Source organism: Camelus bactrianus, chromosome 3 (genome assembly GCF_048773025.1).
Source record: "Camelus bactrianus isolate YW-2024 breed Bactrian camel chromosome 3, ASM4877302v1, whole genome shotgun sequence".
Lineage (NCBI taxonomy): Eukaryota > Metazoa > Chordata > Mammalia > Artiodactyla > Camelidae > Camelus > Camelus bactrianus.
In genome coordinates this window covers 104,350,187-104,371,282 of record NC_133541.1, presented here as the reverse complement: position 1 = coordinate 104,371,282, position 21,096 = coordinate 104,350,187, and the positions used below count along the sequence as shown (strand labels likewise).

The window sequence follows — 21,096 nt, the reverse complement described above, 5'->3', positions numbered from 1 at the left end:
TTTTGTGGCAGTTGCTGTGGATTCCTGCATTGTTTTCCTCAAGGAGTACAATGTTAAAAGCAATGTATTTTTTGTGTACTAATTTTCTCACAACCTTATAAGATTTGGGTATTATAATTATTTTCAGTTATTTTTAGTCTAGTAGGTATAAAAGAGTGAGTGTTGTTTTATTTTATATATTTTTGATTATATATTTTGATTGTATATATTCTATATATTTTGATTAAATATATATTATATTTTATATATTTTTGATTATATATATTAGCTTCTCAGGGCTTAAAATAATTAACATTGTTTTAAATTTTAATGGTGGAAATAAGTTACTTTATCTTTTATGCTGATCTTTTTCTTACATAGGAAATTCTTGGTGCATCACTTTCTGCACCTTTAACATCTTACAAGGTGATCTATGTTCTTCCGATGCTCACCATCAAGGAAGACAAAGGTAAAGGGTTTCTTTCTTTCTAGAAATTCTTTGGGAAACACATTCTGGTTGTATTAGTTAATTCCATATTTTCTTATGTAAGGCACTGGTGTGGTCACAAGTGTTCCTTCCGACTCTCCGGATGATTTTGCTGCCCTCAGAGACTTGAAGAAAAAGCAAGTAAGTGTCTGAGTTCCATGTTTTTATTTCCTTTTCATCATCTTGTTGGTTAGGTACCAGTGAACTAACTATTGTATTAGGCTAAAAAGCTATGCATGTATCTTTGAAATGCTATCTTTAACCTGTTTCTTGATGTTTTTATGTTTTCCTATCATTTGAATTTTAAATATATTTCATAGAATCCTTTCTTAAAGTTAATTTATTTAGAGCTCATAATTTTTTTAGGTTCATAATAAAGTTGAGAAAAAAGGTACAAAGATTTCCCATGTACTCCCTGTTTTAACACATGTGTAGGTTCACCCATTATTAACATCACTCACCAGAATGATACATTTTTTACCAAAAAATGAACCTACATTGACACATCATAATCACCCAAAGGCCGTAGTTAACCTTAGGGTTCACTCTTGGTGTTGTACATTCTGTGGATTGGGACAAATGTATAATGTATCTATCACTATAATATACAGAATATTTTCATTGCCTTAAAAATCCTCTGTGTTCTTCCCGTTCATCTCTCCTCCCTCCCACCCCTGGCAACCACTAATCTTTTTAATTGTTACACATAGTTTGACCTTTTCAGAAAGTCATATAGTTGGAATCATACAGTATGTAGCCTTCTTAGATTTGACTTCTTTCACTTAGCAATATGCATTTAAGGTTTCTCATGTCTTTATAGCTTGATAGGTTATTTCTTTTTAACACTGTAAAATATTCTGTTGTCTGGATGTACAACAGTTTGTTTATTCATTCACCTACTGAAGGACATCTTGGTTGCTAACAAGTGTTTGCACTTATAAGTAAAGCTGCTATAAACATCCATGTGCAGGTTTTTATAAATTTATAAATTTATAAAATATAAATATTTATAAATATAAATATTATTGCTGGATCATATGGTAAGAGTATGTGTAGTTGTGTAAGAAACTGCCAAACTGTCTTCCAAAGTGGCCGTACCATTTTGCATTCTCACTAGCAACGTATGACAGTTCCTGTTGCTCCACATCCTTGTCAGCATTTGGTGTTGTCAGTATTCTGGATTTTGGCCATTGTAATTGGTGTGTGATGATATCTTGTTTTATTTTGCATTTTCCTGGTGACAGACGATGTGGAGTATCTTTTCGTGTTGCTTATTTGCTATCTGTGTGCCTTTGGTGAGGTGTATCTGTTAAGGTCTTTGGCTTATTTTTTAAATCAGATTTGTTTGTTTTCCTATTGTTAAGTTTTAAAAGTTCTTTGTACATTTTGTCTAACAGTCCTTTATCAGATGTATCTTTTGTAAATATTTTTTCTCAGTTTGGTTTGTCTTTCTCTTCTCTTGGTATTGTCTTTTGCAAAGCAGAAGTTTGTAATTTTACCGAAGTCCAGCTTATCAATTATTTCTTTTGTAGATTATGTCTTTGATGTTCTCTAAAAAGGCATCACCATACCCATGGTCATTTAGGTTTTCTCCTGCATTATCTTTTAGGAGTTTTATAGCTTTATGTTTTACATTTTGTTCCATGATCCATTTTGAGTTAATTTTTGTATTGAGTGTAGGGTCTTTTTCTAAATTTATTTTTATGCAGATGGATGTCCGGTTGTTCCAGTAACATTTGTTGAAGAGACTGTCCTTGCACCATTGTATTGCCTTTGCTCCTTTGTCAAAGATCAGTTGATTGTATTTATGGGGATCTGTTTCTGAGCTCTGTGTTCTGTTCCACTGATCTGTCTATTCTTTTGTCAGCACCACAATGTCTTGGTTATTGTAACTTTATAGTAAGTCTTGAAGTTATTCAGCATCAGTCTTACAACTTTTTTTTTTTAATATCGAGTTGGCTCTTCTGGGTCTTTTGCCTCCATATAAACTTTGGAATCAGCTTGTTGAGATCCATAAAGTAATTGGCTGAAATCTTGATTGAGATTGTATTGACTCTATGGGATGAGTTGAGAAGAACTGACATCTTGACAATATTTAGTCTCCCAATCCGTGAACATGGACTATCTCTCCATTTATTTAGTCTTTCTTTGATCCTGTTCATCAGAGGTTTGTAGTTTTCCTTGTCTCTTATATGTGTATTGTTAGTTTTGTACCTAAATATAATTGAACAGCACAGCTTTGAACTGTGCAAGACCCACTTACATGTAGATATTTTTTGATAAATATGTAGTACAGTACTACAATGATCATGGTTGGTTGAATTTGTGGGTATGGGACTGTGGATACAGTGGACTGACTGTAAAGATACATGCAGATTTTTGACTGCTTGGTAGAGTCAGCAGCCTTAACCCCCATGTTGTTTAAGCATCAACTATATTTAATTTTGGGGGGAACTAATGTAAATGGTATTGTGTTTTTAATTTCAAATTCTGCTTGTTCATTTTTGGTATATAGGAACACAATTGAATTTTGTATATTAACTGTATTCTGCAACCTTCCTATACTTTCCTATCAGTTCCAGGAGTTTTTTTTTTGGTTGTTGATTCTTTGAATTTTCTATGTAGTTGATCATGCTATCTGCAAACAAAGCAGTTTTATGTCTTCCTTCCCAATCTGTAATACCTTTTCTTTCCTCTCCTCTCCTCCCCTCTCCGCCCTTCCCCTCTCCTCTTTTCTTTTCTTGCTTTATTTCATTACCGAGAACATTCAGTACAATGTTGAAAAGGAGTGGTGAGGGGGGTTTCCCCCTGCGCCCTGGTGACATTGTGCAGGCTAGGTGGCTGGACCACGGTGTGATGGGCCAGGGAAGTGACTGTGTCCGGCAGATCTGTGCCACGTGTACCTGAAGAGGAGAGGTTTGCTGGGTGGTTCCTTTTCATTATGGCCAGATTGCAGTCAATTTTGGAAGCTATCAACATTTATTTTATGTTTATTACACTTTTTAAAATTGAAGTATAGTTGATTTACAATGTGTTAGTTTCTGGAGTACAGCACAGTGATTCAGTTATACATACATTCTTTTTCATTATAGGTTATTATTGAATATAGTTCCCTATGTTATACAGTAGGACCTTGTTTATTTTATATATAGTAATTAGTATCTTTGTTCATTACATTTTTGAGGCATCAAAGTCTTATGTGTTTGTTTAAAAAAAAAGAAAGGCGTGGTGAGAGGGGATATCCTTGCGCTGTATCTGATCTTAGTGAGAAAGCTTTGATTTCTCATCATTAAGTATGATGTTAGCTGTAGGCTTTTTATAACATAGTCTTTACAAAGTTGAGGAAGTCTGCTTCTCTTTTAGTTTACTGAGAGTTTTTTTGTGACTAGGTATTGGGTTTTGTCAAGTGCTTTTTTTCATCTGTTGATATAATTTTGTGATTATTCATTTTTAATCTGTTGATGTGATAGATTTCATAAAACTTGAAAAAAGTTTTCTGATATTCACATTTTCATTGCAACCTGGAACATAATTCTCATTTTAAGTGTCTGTGTACGTGTGAATTTTTGCTTTTGGCTGTACAATTTCATCATTAAGCCATTCACTCAAACTGTTTAGTTCTTTAAAGTCATATATCCTTTCTTGAGATACTTGGTAAAACTGAAAAATTGCTCTCTCTAGAGAGGAGAACAAAAATAGTTTTAAAAGTTTGGGAGATGCTTCCATCAATAATTACCAGTAAAGTGTCGATCATTAGTATTAACCTGGAAATTTTTTCTAGGCTTTGCGAGCGAAGTACGGAATTAGAGATGACATGGTCTTGCCATTTGAGCCTGTGAGTACATAGATAATTCAGAATATTCATATCCATATTTCTCTTTTTAGAGAATGAAAAGAGGTAACATTTTCCTTGAAACAAAATTAAATAATTGGTAGAGTACGAAAATAAGAGAGAGTTTGCTTAAGAGTTTATTTAATTTGATAATTGCTGTGGTGGATAAAAATGAAAGAAAAACTAACAGTAAGCATTTTCTTAGCACCTGGCACCTGCAGTTCTGAAACAAACAAACAGCTTTTCAGCCTTACCAATTATATAATAGATTATTTTCTAGTATGGCCAATTTCCAGGTTTCTAAAGACAAAATTTTGCCATATTACTCATGAATGTTTATGTTTTCAAATTGGTGCCTGCAGAAGAAAAAAAAAAAACTTAAATTACTAGTGAATAATTTTCATGAAGAATCCAGAAGACAATATAAACCAGAAACAAGCCTATCTGTAAATTTAGTTGCTTATAGCATTTTGCTAGTTTCAACATTAATTATTTCATTAATTATATGCTGGTGGAGGGATGAGAGCTGGGGAAGGTGTGTGTGTAGTGAGAGAGGGACAATGTGGGGGTTCGTGCAGAGCATTTGGGTGGAGAGTAGAAAGACAGATTCACATCTGGATGTTAGCCCCTCTGTGATTACCTAATGTGTGGCACTGCCATAGTGATGTATAAAATCTGAAATGATTTCGTTGAACGGTAAGGCAAAAGGACTGTGCCCATCGGGCTGTCGTTGTGTTCATTCAGTGTGAGATCCTGACATTGTGGTTCTTTGCAGGTGCCAGTCATTGAAATCCCAGGTTTTGGAACACTTTCTGCTGTAACCATCTGTGACGAGTTGAAAGTTCAGAGCCAGAATGACCGAGAAAAACTTGCAGAAGCAAAGGAGAAATTATATCTAAGAGGGTTTTATGATGGTGTAAGTGGTACTTTTTTATTGTTTTTATTTGATTTACCCTGTGCTCTGTGATTTTCATCTTAGTGACTTTGAAAAGAATATCAAAAAATTCAATATAGTTTCAGCTATATCCTGATTTGAGAGGGATTAATGTAAGATTGTATTCTTCTATTTCCAAATTTTTTAAAATCTATTTTTGTCTAATAGCATTTGTGGAAATTCCATTTTTGTGCCCTCTAATCTCTAAGAAATGAACTTCTTGAGAAAATATTTAAAATTAGTTCATATTATCATACAGTAAACTCCAACAGTTTATTGCATGGGCAATATGTGGTCCCTTTTTGCTCTTTTAATTGAGGAGTTCACATTTTAAATAAGCACTTTCATTTGCTTCATTAATTTACTTGTTAATGCCTACTGCATGCCATGTTAGCACAATAAGCCAGTTCTGGACCTTTTTTCCTCCTTAATTGTGCAAATGTTAATGTAGCTTTACATATCCATGGAAAGAAGATGAGCCTAGAGAAAGTAAAAAGTCCAGTTGCTCGTGACTTGAGGTTGAAATGAAGATTTTTAAGGCTAAGAATTGCCTCAAAAATCTTACATGCCTTTTTTTAAAGTGACTTCCATGTTTTGGATGACAATAAAAGCCAACACTTACATAGCATTTACATATTTACTTACTTCTGAAAATAACCTGTGAAGTAGACACTGTTATTCCCATTTTACAGATGGGGAAATTGAGGCACTAAGAGATTAAGTAATTTACCCAGGATCAGCCAGATAGCCAGCCAGAGGCAGAACTGGGACTCAAACTAGGCAACTTGGCTCTAAGATTTGTACTGTTAATCCCTGTGCCACAATGATCAATAAGTAAAATTTCATAATGATGAATTACATAGATAATGAAGTATTTTGATATGTTAGAGGACTGGAAGGTCAAAAAAGAACACTTAAGATAGAAGCTATTTGAGAGTCACAGGAGTCAGATAGATAGAGGTCAGAATATCAGCTGGAAAGGGATTGTGGCTAGCTCTGTGACAGCAGTGGGCAAGCTAATACTTTGCCCTGGAATTAAATCTCCCCACTGCCAAAAAGTCAGAGTTGAAAAACAATAGGCTTTCCTCTAAGAGCCAAGCTTGTCACATGGCCAGGCAAAGGAGAATGTTTGCTGGCAACAGATGGAGTTGGAAAGAGAAGCTGAAGTGGGGCTGAGCTGGGTATGCTCAGTTCTTTCTCCCAGAGCCTTCAGGAATGACATGAGTTAGGGGAGAGGAATTCTCTCCACATGGAAACCTGAGAAGTGGGAAGGAAGTGAGTGTTCCTTTCTAACTATGTTCATAATAGCTATTCTAGTTACACTAAAAGAAAAACAAGTGTTACAAATATTTGTTGTCCAAGCTGTGCCAAAATTAAGGCTTATGGTTTATAAATGTGATAAATTTCACAGTAAAAGTATCTTGGTTGTGACGGGTAGTAAATTTAGTTAGGGAGAGGTTTGGGGGTGGAACCCAAAGCAAATTTTAATTGTTTCATATGTGCTTTTTCTCCACTTCTCCTTTTAGGTAATGTTGGTGGATGGATTTAAAGGACAGAAGGTCCAAGATGTAAAGAAGACTATTAAGAACAAGATGATTGACGCTGTATGTCATGGGCTATCCTCTGAAGGCTGTTTTTGGAGAAAAGCTTTTAGTTAATAGACTTCCCAGTGATAATTAGTAGTGAGTTCTGTAGTAGAACCTGGAGCTATATTAGAGATATAATTTTATATATATATAAAACAGGAGACCTGTTTAGCAGTTCATTTAACTTGACATCCCACCTGTAACATTGATGAAGAGTTAGTGTTCCAAAGATCGCCTGTGCAAATCACATACAGAGAACTTTAATGGTGCTTCCTGGCGGTGAGGTATTGGTGGTTACAGTTCTCTTTCTGTAGGGCTTTTTACTGTCATCCTTTTTTCCCTTTTCATTTTTGTTGTAACTTTTTTCTGTTGAGTTACTTAACTACTTTTAAAGTTGAATTTTTATTTTTGACAGTTATGTATATCCATAATACAGAGAGACAATGGCTTATTCAAATTTTAAAAATAATTTCTTCTCCCTCCTTCAACATTCTCTTAAGTTTCTCTTCCTTGGACAGGCTTACTTTCAACTGTTTTCAGTTATTTTATTTAGTATCGGCCTCCACCTCTCTTACAGATCTCTCATCTAAATGCTTGTAGTGTAATTTTTAAATTTTCATTTTTAGGCATCAGCCATTGACTTCCAACTATGGAAGATCAAGATTTAACTCTTCCCAACTTGTGTCTTCCTGTCTAACCTCACATTTATGTGTACTTCTCCAACCCCCATCTTCCTAGTCGAGGTGTATTATAACTTACGTTAGAGCAATACTCAGTGTGTACGTTTTTGAGTCATGGCTGATCCATAGGGCAGTGTACCATGAGAACTTCTCTTCCCCAGCTTTTGATTTTCTGTGGAGTTAATAATTGTCTTTCCCCCCGACTTTTCTTACTTTTAAATATAATTTTTGGTACTTCATCCCCAAACTCTGTCTCAGCTGTTAAGTTCTCCTATCAGGACCTTCAAACACATCGGTATGCCATCGGTTACATCTTAGACAAAGTTCTCCCAGAGCCTTCTGGCCTGTGTTACTCATTCAGACTGGTACTTCCTGCAGATGTGCACAAGTATCTGGGATGTTCCTCCTCTCTTACTTAGGATTCCCTTTACTTCTCTGGAGTTGGATCTCCTGTTTCTGGGATCCCATGACTTCTTATTTACTTTTTTATTTTGGTGAAGCTCTGCGTCTGGTAGTTTTCCTGGAAAAGGGTACCTGGAAGGTAAATTTTTGTGACCTTCCATGTCTGAAATATCTTCATTCTGTTCTCATACTTGAATGTCTAGGTTTAGAATTCTGGCTTAGGAAAGAATTTTTCCTTAAAATTTTAAAGGCCATTGCCCATAGTGTACTGGTTCAGTGATGCTGTTGAGAAGTCCAAAACCATTCTGGTAATAATGAATCTTTTATAACTGACCTGTGGCTACACTGCACCCCCTCCCCACCCCAGCCTGAAGCTTATAAAGTCTTCTCTTTTGTCCCAGTATTTTGAAATTGCATGATGATTTACTTTGGTGTAGGTCAGTTTTCATTCATTCTTCTGGGTGCATAGTGGGCTCCTTCAATCTGGAAACTTATGTTCTTCAATTTTGGGAAAATTTCTTGACTTTTTGTTTGACAATTTTGTCCCTTCCTGTTCTTTATTTTTGCTGACTGAATTCTTACCATTCAGATATTGAATCTCTTAGCCTCTGAAAGTCCTTTTGCTCTTCTTTCTGAGGAAGTCCCTCAATTTTTTGTGGAAAATTTCAAATTTATAAAAAAGTATAGAGAAGTATAATGAATTCCTGTATACCTCTTACCCAACTCAGAGGCAATTTAAGAGCTTATTCTTCTTATCTGATCCTTTTTTATAGGATGCCATTCTCATTTCATGTATATGAAATTTTAATCTTTCATTAATTTGAGGACAACTGTTGATATTTAACAGTGGGTACGAAAAGGTGATGGGAACCTTTTTGGATATGGATAGGGCTTCACTGGAGGAGATCCAGAAGGTCCATTTGGGCCTTGGGGAAGCCCTGATATTAGCCTTGATGTTAATTAGGGCTTCTTGGTTTGTTAGACTCCCCTCAGAAGATTCTTCAGTTTCTGACCTAAAGGGTCTGTGCTAACTGAGCATTCTGGGAGCTGAATGGGAGAAGATTGCTAGGGTGGGTACCAACACCCAGTGTGCTCACTTTCACTCAGTCCCCGCTTTTTCACTGTGATACCCATAACCTAAGCTTGTCCTCTGGTTGAGGGACTCTCTTCTGTCCTGTCCAGGGAATAAACCTTCATTGCTCTGCTGGCATAGGGAGGGGCACTTGCTTGTCTGCATAGTGTGGGATCAGGGTATCTGGAGTTCAAACTTCGTTAAAAGACTTTGATTAGTCCTTGTCTTTCCTGCCTTGTGTTGCCTTCTCTTCCAGAACTGTCTTGTGCTACAAATCCCGAGTTTTTTGGAAGTTCTGTAATGCAAACTAGATTGCTTTTCAGCCTTCTCTTCTGTGGGCTTAGGATTCAGCTAGCTTTCTTTGATTTGCTAATAGTTATCTGTCATCCTACTTTTTAGTTCCCAACATTTGGTTAATATTATTTCTTCTCCCATTCTTGTTGTCTTTATAGGTTCATATCATTGGGGAAAAAAAAGCCTCTTTGTTGTCATTTTGTTAGAATTTTGAGAGGAAGCAGAGTTACATGTCTGTTTTAATTTACTATTGTTAAATGGAAGTCTTCAGTAATAGTATTTTCCATGTTTAATTCTTGTGCATCTTTTTTTTTTTTAACAGCAGTGGTTCCATGGATCTGATTTCCTATTTTCTTTATATATATATTTTTTAATATATTATAACAGGAATAAAAGGCTAATTAGGCAGCCTTACCTTCAGAGCATAGCATTAGAAACTGTTAAACATCTTTCACTCTGAAGAGGCATAATCTGTACCTAGGGAAGGTGATCCATTTGATAAAGATGCATGCCTTTTCAGCAGCAAGTGTTACACAGAAAGAAGGGCAGTTACCTTCTACCTTGGGAAGAGGGAAGACATAATGAAAATGTGAGGTTTTGGTTATTTGTGGTAGAGCATTTTTTTAAAAGTTATTCTTATCTTTGAGGAACAGAGATTGCCTTGACATAATAGCTGATATAATTTTATTTACTTTCATTTAGGGAGATGCATATATTTACATGGAACCAGAGAAACAAGTTATATCCAGGTCTTCAGATGAATGCGTCGTGGCCCTGTGTGACCAGTGGTTAGTCTCTCTTATAGTAAGAAGGAATTTCCTTCTGTCACTTTGCTTATCTATTTGACTTTTATTTTTTTAAATCATTTCATCCACTCCCAGGTACTTGGATTATGGAGAAGAGAACTGGAAAAAACAGACATCCCAGTGCTTGAAGAACCTGGAAACGTAAGCTGGGAGAAAGTGATGGTAGATGGGCAAGGAGATGAGAAACAGGGAAGACAATAAAGGTGAAGAGAAATACTTTATCTTCTACTCTTCCCAGGTTCTGTGAGGAGACCAGGAGGAATTTTGAAGCTACCTTAGATTGGCTGCAAGAGCATGCTTGCTCCAGAACTTATGGTTTAGGTAAGCAAACTTCCACGTTTTTCTGTTTGGATGACTTTGCCGGTTATGTAGCAAAGTAACACTTTACCTTTTTTTTTCTTCTCTTCCAGTGTTTTTCTGAATTAGAAGTTCGGGGTTAGAGGGTGAGGGAAACTAGGACATGGTCTTCTGACATCCACCTGGTGGTAGAAGTCTCTAACCTACATAGCTTTTATGGTGCAGCTTTTTAATAGAAAGTTTCTAGTGCCTCAGCCTTTTTTGTTTGTTTGTTTTTTGAGTGAAAGCAGAGATGCGTACTCCATAGACCATGCAGGCCATCTCAGAAGGCAAGAGAAAGGCCGAGACAGAGAGTACCCATTTTGTCTTTTACTTACCAGTTTATTTGTATTAATTAAGTAAATTTAAGATAGCTCTGTCAGTACTATTGACCCGCTCTTGAAAATGTGAATTCTATAGATAAAGTGTCTCTTGGGTTCCTCAAGCATTAGTTTCCTTCTTTTTATCTTGCAGGTACTCGTCTACCATGGGATGAGCAGTGGCTGATTGAATCGCTCTCCGATTCCACTATTTACATGGCATTTTACACAGTTGCACACCTGTTGCAGGGAGGTAACTTGCGTGGACAGGCAGAGTCTCCGCTGGGCATCAGGTTGGTAAATGGATAAGGAAAAGAAGTGTAATTTGTTAGCAAGAGATGTGAGCTTTTGATTTACCTATTGGAAATTCTAATAATTAGTTTTTAGAAGAACTCATTTAGTGGAATTTTGTTGTGATGTTTTTGCTTTTTGATGTTGAACTGAGAAAAAGTAATAAATAGCCCCTCCTCTGTTACCCGTTCTTCATTCTTAGGGGAGTCTCCTGTCCTCATTTGTTAATGTAACTGCATTAAGAAAGTGATTTCTACGTCAAGGTTGGATTAGAATCCTGATTCTTTCAAAGAGGTTGTATATATATATGTAATTGTTGTTTTCTGTTTCTTTTATTTTTAATAGTCCTCAGCAGATGACCAGGGAAGTTTGGGACTATGTTTTCTTCACGGAGGCTCCATTTCCTAAGACTCAGATCCCAAAGGAAAAGCTAGATCAGCTGAGGCAGGAATTTGAATTCTGGTATCCTGTGGATCTTCGAGTCTCTGGCAAGGATCTTATTCCAAATCATCTTTCATATTTCCTTTATAATCATGTGGCTATGTGGCCAGAAGAAAGGTGAGTGCTAAAAAAGATGTAGACTAAATGTATTGATTATTGACAAGGGCTCAAATATATAGAAATTACTGTGGAGAGAATGGTTAGATTTGCCAGTTATGTTTTTTTTTTTACTTATATTAAATATTCTAAAGCAGAAAGCACACCTCCTATATCAGTTATATCCAGAGGTCCTCATACCTACCTTTGGCCACCAAAGCACATCATATTTCAGGGGCATCAGTAATTCACTTGCCCTGTTATGTGACTCATCTGACCTGTCAGATGCAGGAGTAAAGGTGATTTAAGACAGAGCGTGGGACGTTAGAATTGGAAGGAAACATCACTTTTGAGCTGAGAGCCCCAAGGTTCCAGCATTAGTTGATGATGATGTTCTGACTAGAATCTGGGTCGAAGATGCATTTTTAATACCCTGTGCTCAAGAGTAATCCTTCTGTCATCTTCCCTCTTGACCCAAATATGTCTGTGTGCCTTTTCCTCCTGTCACTAAAGTAGCTGAAGAAACAAACCCCTCCCACTGTTCAAATTTTATTTTGTAAGACCAAAGTAATCTCATGTGATTTCCTTCTTATATTTAGAATGAGATTGAATTTTCTTTCTCAAGAATAAAAGGGAGGTTTTGAAGAAGAGAAATAAAATAAACCTGATGTGGTTCTTACCATGTAATTATTTTTCTCTGTTGTTCAAAATGTGTTTTTGGAGAAATCGGGTATCTCAGAATTACTTGTTAGTAGTTAAGTTGAATATTTATCCCCTTGCATCAAGTTTTTGACATGTATTAGGGTTTTAAAATTACAGGTAAGTAATAGCATCAAGGCTTATGTCAGGCACTGTTCTAATCACTTTTAGTAACTCGTCTTATTTTCACTACGGCCTTTGGAGGAGGGTCTATAATATCCTCGTTTTACATGAGGCATAGAAGGCTCAAATAACTCACCCAGGATTACCCAGCAGTGGCAGAACCAGCATGCAGACCCCAGCAGTCTGACTCTAGAACTCATGCTCTTAACACTGCCTCCTACCTGATCTTGTGAATGAATGAATGATATATACATAGCTTGAAAATTCAAATGGTTCATAAAGGCAAAAAGTTAAAAGTGAACTTTCAGCCTTCCCCCTGTATCACTCTGTTTCCCAAAGCTCATCACTGCTACTACTTTCCAGATTCCTTCTGGAAAATGTATGTATTCCTATACTGGCATTAGATATCTATTCTTACATATTTTTTAATCTATACAAAGATGCCACATTATAGACACTATTTTGTCTCTTTGTTTTTCCTTGTAATAGTATATTTCTAAGATCTTTTTATATCAATATATATAGCCCTGCCTGTATTTTAAAATAGTTACATAGTATTTCATTTTAAGCCTGTACCACAGTTTATACAACCATTCCTTTACTAATGGACTTCCCTTGTCTTCCTTTATTTCCTGTTATGAAAAGGACTCAATAAATATCTCTGTACTTTTGCCTTAGCAAACTTTTATGAATCTTTTAGCATTTACCTTAAAATTTTAAGGCTAAACCATAATCTTTGTTTCATTTTCTGTATTTAAACATTTACCTGTCAAGTGACAAATGGCCTATATCTGTGAGGGCAAATGGACATCTCCTCCTCAACTCTGAGAAGGTAAGGCTCATTGCCTCTTGAAAGGTTAAAATTCTGCCAAAAACTTTCCAGATTTAGGATGTTGTACTTTTTAAAGAAATAAAGAATATGAAAATCAAGGAGTTAAAAATCTTCCATTTAAAATGTTTAGGACTACCAGCATAAATTAAAGGTTTACCTTTAAAATTAGGTGAATGAAATAGATAGTATTAGTTGAGGGGAGGGATGGGGAAAACTTATTTACCGATTGTAACATTTGTTTGTAGGGTGACACAAATTGTAACAGGAGGAGAGAGAGACAGGGAAAGGGACAGGAAACATAAAGACCCTATCATTGTGGCCCTACAATATCTTCCTTATTAAGTTGAGAAAATAACTTGGTGGCTTTTGCTTTATACTGTGACCAAACACTAAATGAGAATAATAGAATTTTGGAGTTTGTAGTATTCAGGTGTCATTTAAGGCTTCTTCCCAGACAGTGTATCTCTCACTATACTGCTGTAACTTCCCCTGTTGTTACTACTAATAATAGACGTGGTTTTTTATAGGCTACACAAGACTTTAGTTGATCAAGACCCTCAACAGGAGATTATGCAAACCTCTTAACAAGGCCCTGCTTGCCCCTATGATGCCTTTGTGCACATTAGAAAGGGGCACCCTCCCTCAACTAAACAAACAAACAAAAAATTAAGTTGCAGTATTATCTGTTTTTCATTAATAACAATTGCAACAAGGTGGATTTATTCCAACCAGTGCAGCTTGCTACATCTGATGGACTAACGGTGAAAGAATGGTAAAAGAACATTCATAGCTGTATGTCATAATGAAAATAGTTATAGATTTAAACAAATAGCATATGATATGAATTGCAAAATGAAACATTTTTTACAGTGCCCTAATATTGAAAGGGGATTAAAAAATTTATTCAAGATAATCTGTACATTAGGCTGAAAAACAGCTAGTTTATAGATTTTGTTAAATCAACAAGGACTTTTGACTATCTAATTTTTTTCTTTGAAAGTCAAAGTGTAACTATATATTTGTATATATGTATATATATATGTGTGTGTATTTTTATATATGTATAAAAATATAAATCCTGTTATAACATGACATTTTCTTTGGTTTCAGCATTGTTGTCCTATACATACACTATACTCATTTTATTAGAACAAGGTACTTTATTGCTGTGTAGTGGAAAATTGATAGAATAATCACCTCTCTGGTATCAGCAAAGTTACAAAGGCGTAAAAATTTTTTGAATTATGAAGATTGCTAGGCTGTACACGTTGCCTCTTTAGTTGTGTTGCCGTCAGACACAGCACAACTTGAGTAACCAACTGTTGTGACCCTAATGACAGGAAGTTCCTTAAAGCCCTAATTCTGACCTCCTGAGCTAGTCCATTTATTTCTGAATGACTCTAATTGCTATAAAGCTCTTCTTTATAACCAGCTAAAGTGTTCCAGAGTTGTAGTGGAATTATCCCACAAGTCAAATCAATTCCTAAGGGACATTATCAGTTAATGGAAAGAGCAGTGGACTGAGTAAGCAGACTGGAGATCCTGTCCTAGCTTTAGTGACTCGGATGAGTCACTGTACTGACTGGACTTCAGTTTTCTCCTCTGTAAAATTAGTGTAAGGTATCTTTTCCTTTCCATGTTTCTAATTCTTTTTGTCTTTTTCTGATGGTGGCCAACCCATTTAATTTGATATGACTGATTTGGCTTGTTTATTTATATATATTTTTACTAATGCCTGATCATTGACTTTCTATTTCAGATGTCAAAATCCACAGGCAACTTCCTCACTTTGAGCCAAGCTCTTGACAAATATTCAGCCGATGGTGAGTATACTGTTTTGTTATTGCTGTTGCGTGGGGTCCAATTCTCCTCAGATTACAGCAGGCAGGTTAAAATTGTTGTTTTGGTTTTATTGCTTTTGTCTTTTGCTTTTACCAGTACTTCAAAATATTCATGTTTTCTCTGTGTACAAGCAATGTAATTTTTAAAACATAAGAATTGCTAATCTTACCTATTTAGGAACAAATTTAAGCTAAGATTATTAGAGTCTTCTTTCAAGGAATACTCACTATAATGGCAACCTGGCTTTTTCGTAATTTCATGCTGCTTCTAAGAAGTCAGAGTTAGTTTGTAGCGATGTTGAGTATGTAGGAAGCTTTTTCAAAGTGTTTCCTTCATATTTGATATACATACAGGTGACTTGCAACTGGGAGCACTCATTTTTTAGAAAAATACATTTTCCCTGTCCTCATTCCTGTTCCATTTGATGATTACTTTGTCAAGAGAAGAAATGTACTGTCTTATCTGGAGGAGCCAGTTATTTCATATGTAGCCTAGACTGGTCATCATGGCTCTGCTTTACTCACATGGCTACTGTAGTCTGAGACTGTACTGAAGGAGATTGGGGACCAGCTAACCTAAGTTACTTTAAAAAACACTATTTTGACTGGACGCTGTAGGGCAAAACGAACTCTACGCAAATATTGTAGTTAGTAAATCTGTTTTGACAAGAGGTGTAGATTAGCAATTCTGAGACTATACTGTGTGTTTACTGGGATTGAACAAATAAATATATTGTAGATGAGAGCTCGCTGTCAGAAGCTATAAATAAATCAAGAGGAAATGCTAGAATGAACCCTATGATATTGGATCAAAATTGGCAATATCAGTATGAACTCATGGTTTTTTTTATATACAGACAAATAGAAAAAAACGTAAATTTATGTGTAAGTTAGTATACATGCTTTTATTCTAGCTCTGTCTGCTAAGAGAGACTATGAGAAGTGTAAATACTAGTAACAGTGAAACACCTGGCATTCAGATCTTGGTTTCTAAATACCATTTTCTAATAAAAGGAACAAGCGTTCCTAGGAGAAATGATTGATTTGAGGTCTGGAGTAGAGAAAATACAAGATGAGCATGGAACACATTATGGTGCCAGAAAATAAGGAAATGTTTAAAAAAGGATGTGGACAGCTTGAAAGGGCACAGGAACCAACTTGAAGGAGTTCCCAATTGCCCCAGCTAGGACAATTTAGGAAACAAAGTAATTGAGTTAAAAAGAAAATCATTTGCCACATGAACATACTCAGTGTGCAGTAATAAAACTAAAGTAGGATAAACAAAATAAACTCTCATTTAGAAACCCCACAAGAAGAAACAAAGTACATAAGGATAGTATTGGATTATAATCCAATGAATAAATATTTATGAATCCAAACTGATAAGTATTAATAATTGAGTAAATAAGTAAGTGGGGGAGTAGGGACAGCTCTTCCTTTCAGAAGAATTCCAGTTAATAAAAGTACAAGGATTGAGTGAAATATAAAATCACCATTAGGCAAATACAGTAATATTGTCACAGACAAAATCCATGAATGGGTGAAGAATTCAGGAAAAAATAGGATGTTTGCATATACTCCTATTATCTCTCCCAAGATAACTTTATAATCGCAAAGCAAAAACAGTAACTTTTCTGTGGAGATCCCTGGCAGACGCTGCCTAAGTGAGGACAGTTTGCAATAGCAGTAATAAGTCGTATCAGTATCACAGACCTCCCTGATAAGGATGCACTGAGAAGACACACAGCACCACTTTTGTAATACTCTTGCTGAAGGTGCGTAACCTCAGTCTAGTCATGAGAAAGCATCAGACATACTACACTGGGAGAAATTCTATTAAACAACTGACTACTACTCATCAAAAGTGTCGAGGTCATAGAAGGCAGGGCCAGACTGAGAGACTGTCACAGATTTGAAGAGCCCAAGTAGACAGAACAACTAAATGCAAGATGGGTTTCTGGATTGGATCCTAGAACAGGAAAAGGGTGTTACAGGAAAAACTGGTGAAATTTGAATAAGGTCTATAGTTTTGTTAATAGTGTCATACTGATGTTAACTTCCTGGTTTTGAACTGTGGTTGTTAACGTTAGGGAAGTCAGGTCAAATTATTTCAAAATAAAAAGTAAAAAAAATGTATTCAGCTTCTTGTATATTGTAAAAGATACTTAATGCACATAGAACTCAATGTTACAGATTCTCATCTTAAAGGCACGGATGGTGGAATACTGTACATACTGTTAGGAACTTTGCCTTTTTCACTTAACAGTTCATATCTGAGATCACTTCATACTGATACGTAAGAGATTCCTCACTCTTTTTTGCAGCAGTATAGCCTTTCATTGAAAGAATGTCCTATAATTTATTTAATTAGACCTTTATCAGTGGTTTTCTCAATATTTTAGAATGGAAGATTTTGGTTGAAAAGGTAAATTTTGTTAGTAGAAAACTTAAAACAATCTACTTTAAGGACCAAGAAAATATATAATTTGTACACATAAGGCACCAACATCTGTTCTTATGCATTAAAATATAATAATTTTGCTACTTCTAAATGAGACTGAGGTGTTGATGGGGTATCTTTCCCCAGCTGATCATTTTTTTTTCCCTCTGCCTCACTAAAGATCGCTTCATCTCATTAACTCAGCATGCCTGAGGAGAAACACATATTGATATTAATTGTATGAAAAGCAATACAGAAAATTCAGATATTTTAACAGTGTTGTTTTGGATCCCACTTCTGGTGATCTTTATTTTTGCTGTTGATCAGTGCAGTCCTTTAAAGCACTTGTTATTTCTTAGTTTACACATAGGCGGGTTACCCAACTGCACACATAGGTGATACTCAGTAACCACATTTTAAAATTCTTCCAGGAATGCGCTTGGCCCTGGCTGATGCTGGTGACACTGTTGAAGATGCTAACTTTGTGGAAACCATGGCAGATGCAGGTATTCTCCGTCTGTACACCTGGGTGGAATGGGTGAAAGAAATGGTTGCCAACTGGGACAGCCTGAGAAGTGGTCCTGCCAACACCTTCAATGATCGAGTTTTTGCCAGGTAATCTGTGGACCCCAGCCACTTTGTACTTTAGGGTTGCTTAGTCGTGGTGTATTTTTAAGTTTTTTTCCTTCTTTGAAAGTAAATTAGATGTTAATAATAGCTACTATTGATTGAAAGCTTACTTGTGCTAGGTACTATTCTAAGTACTTTGCATCCTTTGTCTGATTTTAGACTCACAGCAATTTTATATGATAAAGATTATTTTATAGTTAAGACATTGAAGCTTAGAAAAATTAAATATTTCATTAAATGCTTCAAAGCTAATAATTTCAAACCTGGGATAGGAATTTGTTTCTGTCTCTAAAGCCCATTCTCAATCATTTTTACCGTGCTGTCTTGCATTAGAGGAGGGCGGGATGGTTAAAGGAAAAGTAGAAGAAAAGAATTGTCTTTTTTTTTTTTTCCTTAAAAAGACAGTTCTTAGTCTCTTTGTATCAGGAACCGTCCTAAGCACTGGTATTACAAAGACAAATAAGATTTGATCCTTCATTGTAGTCTAGCATGAGAGAAAAACACTTATCCAGCTAATTATGAGTGTAATAATAGGGGCAGAGGGAAGTCAGAGGAGGTGGCATGTGAATTCTGAGTTTCTTGAAAAAGAAGATTTTTGAGGGAGAGGAGAAAGCCATGGAGGGAGTATGGTATTTATGTGAAGTATGGTACATGGAGGGCAGATGTAGGAGACCCAACAAGTTGGGGCTGTAGTAGGCCAAATTATGAAGGGCCTGAGGTAGCATAAGGAATTCTTTTTTAAGCCAATGTCCATTGTTAAAAATGGAACAATTAAACCTGTTACAGCCTTAGTAAAGCTATTTTCATATTGCATTTTGGGCTTTCCGTGAAGGAATTTTTAAATAAGCACTTCATTAACTGTGTTGAAACAGGTCCTAAGCAGTATCAGATGATAATTCTCAAAAGTGGATAGACAGTGGGTAGCTGCAATAGTCAGTTTTAAGAAATACAAGGATGGTTTTGTGGTTGAGCAGTCTTAAATGATTCAGGCATGTTCTCATTTTACTGTTTATTAGTGTATGCAGAGGTTTTGTATACCTATATATACTTGCCTTTAAACTCAGTTACCTTTTTTTCCCTATTCAATAGTGAAATGAATGCAGGAATTATAAAAACAGATCAAAACTATGAAAAGATGATGTTTAAAGAAGCTTTGAAAACAGGGTTTTTTGAATTTCAGGTAGGCTATCTTTTTGTATCTATAAAATATGTCAATGTGAATATGATAGATTTCATCTTTTTTTTCTCTCCTGCTATAACATAATAATTCATCCTAAGTGGAGACTGACAATTTGTAAATTCTTCAATAAATTGTAAATTTTAAATAGTTTTCTTTGGTACTTTTTCTGTTGTGTCCCTTTAATGTAAGTAATTCTGTTCCTAATTGAGCTGTGAGTTAGTAAAGCGGTTAAATTGAAAAATTAGTCACATTTTCCAGGAAAACATTTTTAAATTGATAAACAAAGGCATGATTGTAACTAATTGCCATTAGTTTGAAAGCAAACCTTTTCTCTCTTGTTCGCCACAAGGTGTCAGTGTTCCCACAAGTTTGACAGTTCAAGTGAAAATGTAGCTTTCTTCAGTTTTGTGCAATATCACATTGAGATTTATGTAACTTGGTTTTCAGAGATGTGGTTAAATAAGGATAAGTGCTGAGCATAACAGTGTCATATTTATAGCCTTTTTGATACTTAATATATGCTACTCAGAGCATTCATCCTTAGTACACAGTTTAAATCATTCAACTTTTATGTCTATTGCAAAATGTCTTATTTCAGATATTTTTTCTGAAGGATCAGTATAAAACTGCAATGTCCTTTTGTTAGAATTGGTATTCTTGTATTTTCAGGTTAAAGAAAAAAATTATGGAATTTTAGAGGACTGAACACTTAAAAATGCATTAAAATAGATACTGAATTTTTTTCCTTTAATTTTATTTTAAAGAAGCATAACGGGAGAGAAATGGTAAATACTTTCAAATTTTATAGGCTGCAAAAGATAAGTACCGTGAATTGGCCATAGAAGGGATGCACCGAGACCTCGTATTCCGGTTTATTGAAGTTCAGACGCTTCTCTTGGCTCCGTTCTGTCCACATTTGTGTGAGCACATCTGGACACTCCTGGGAAAGGTAGCTTTATGCATTTAAAGTGTTCTGGGTAGTTTTGATTTTGTCCTCACTAAATAAATATTATGGTAATAATGTTACTGAAAAGAAAAAGACTGAAAATGAATATTTCAAAAATAATATTGGATTCCTCATCTCATAATTACTACAGCAACTTAGACTGAAGCTATCTCCTGTTTAGACAGGTGTATCATATATCAGTATGCCTTTATTTATGTATACACAGTATATGTATTTTAAAAACATGTGACTTTGTGTATGTTATCATCTCGTTCCTGTTAGGAAATATTATAATACTTTTGAATACATTCATGTATACATTTGAATACGTGTATAACTAATACTGTTTTCCCAACTGTTTGTTAAAAAGGTGAAAATATTGAGAAGGATAAATAACTGTTATGAGCTGCTTATAAACAAAGAAAGTGTCTATTTGCATAAATATTCTTGTTTTATATAAAATTTGTGGCATATATCGGGCTGCATATTCAAGGCTATTATATTAGCATTCTTGCTGTGAAGATAAACTCAATTATTTCTTCCAGGCTTGCAGATAAACAGATTGGCTGGTTTAATAACTCCTTTCTAGGCTTATTAGCCAAGCTCTTTTGTATTTTTCAGTGCATGAACAATGCAAAAATGTGCTCATGATATATATAGTGAATAGCCATACTTTCAGTACTCATGTTAATAGGATAAAACTGAGAGTGTGCATAATTTATCTAATAATGATTAAATTTAGGCAAATTAGCATTACATAATTTTCTTTGAAAGTGAGCATATGTGTGTGGGTATTAATACGCTTGTACAAATGGATGCTAATTAAGAATGTAGAGTCAGACTTCACAG

General features: G+C 35.3%; 1 protein-coding gene across 2 annotated transcripts in view; it reads left to right on the top strand.

Annotated features, from left to right (window-relative positions):
• Nucleotides 1–21,096, top strand: part of LARS1 (leucyl-tRNA synthetase 1) — a 57,372-nt gene that overhangs the window by 21,007 nt on the left and 15,269 nt on the right. For both annotated transcript variants that reach the window (XM_010959606.3, XM_010959604.3), the window contains exons 11-25: nucleotides 361–448; nucleotides 531–607; nucleotides 4,248–4,301; nucleotides 5,074–5,214; nucleotides 6,759–6,836; nucleotides 9,969–10,054; nucleotides 10,148–10,213; nucleotides 10,311–10,393; nucleotides 10,883–11,021; nucleotides 11,365–11,577; nucleotides 13,153–13,210; nucleotides 14,970–15,033; nucleotides 17,923–18,106; nucleotides 19,211–19,301; nucleotides 20,110–20,250. In XM_010959606.3, the coding sequence (XP_010957908.1) occupies nucleotides 361–448; nucleotides 531–607; nucleotides 4,248–4,301; nucleotides 5,074–5,214; nucleotides 6,759–6,836; nucleotides 9,969–10,054; nucleotides 10,148–10,213; nucleotides 10,311–10,393; nucleotides 10,883–11,021; nucleotides 11,365–11,577; nucleotides 13,153–13,210; nucleotides 14,970–15,033; nucleotides 17,923–18,106; nucleotides 19,211–19,301; nucleotides 20,110–20,250 (1,563 nt within the window). The remainder of the gene's footprint in view (nucleotides 1–360; nucleotides 449–530; nucleotides 608–4,247; nucleotides 4,302–5,073; nucleotides 5,215–6,758; nucleotides 6,837–9,968; nucleotides 10,055–10,147; nucleotides 10,214–10,310; nucleotides 10,394–10,882; nucleotides 11,022–11,364; nucleotides 11,578–13,152; nucleotides 13,211–14,969; nucleotides 15,034–17,922; nucleotides 18,107–19,210; nucleotides 19,302–20,109; nucleotides 20,251–21,096) is intronic.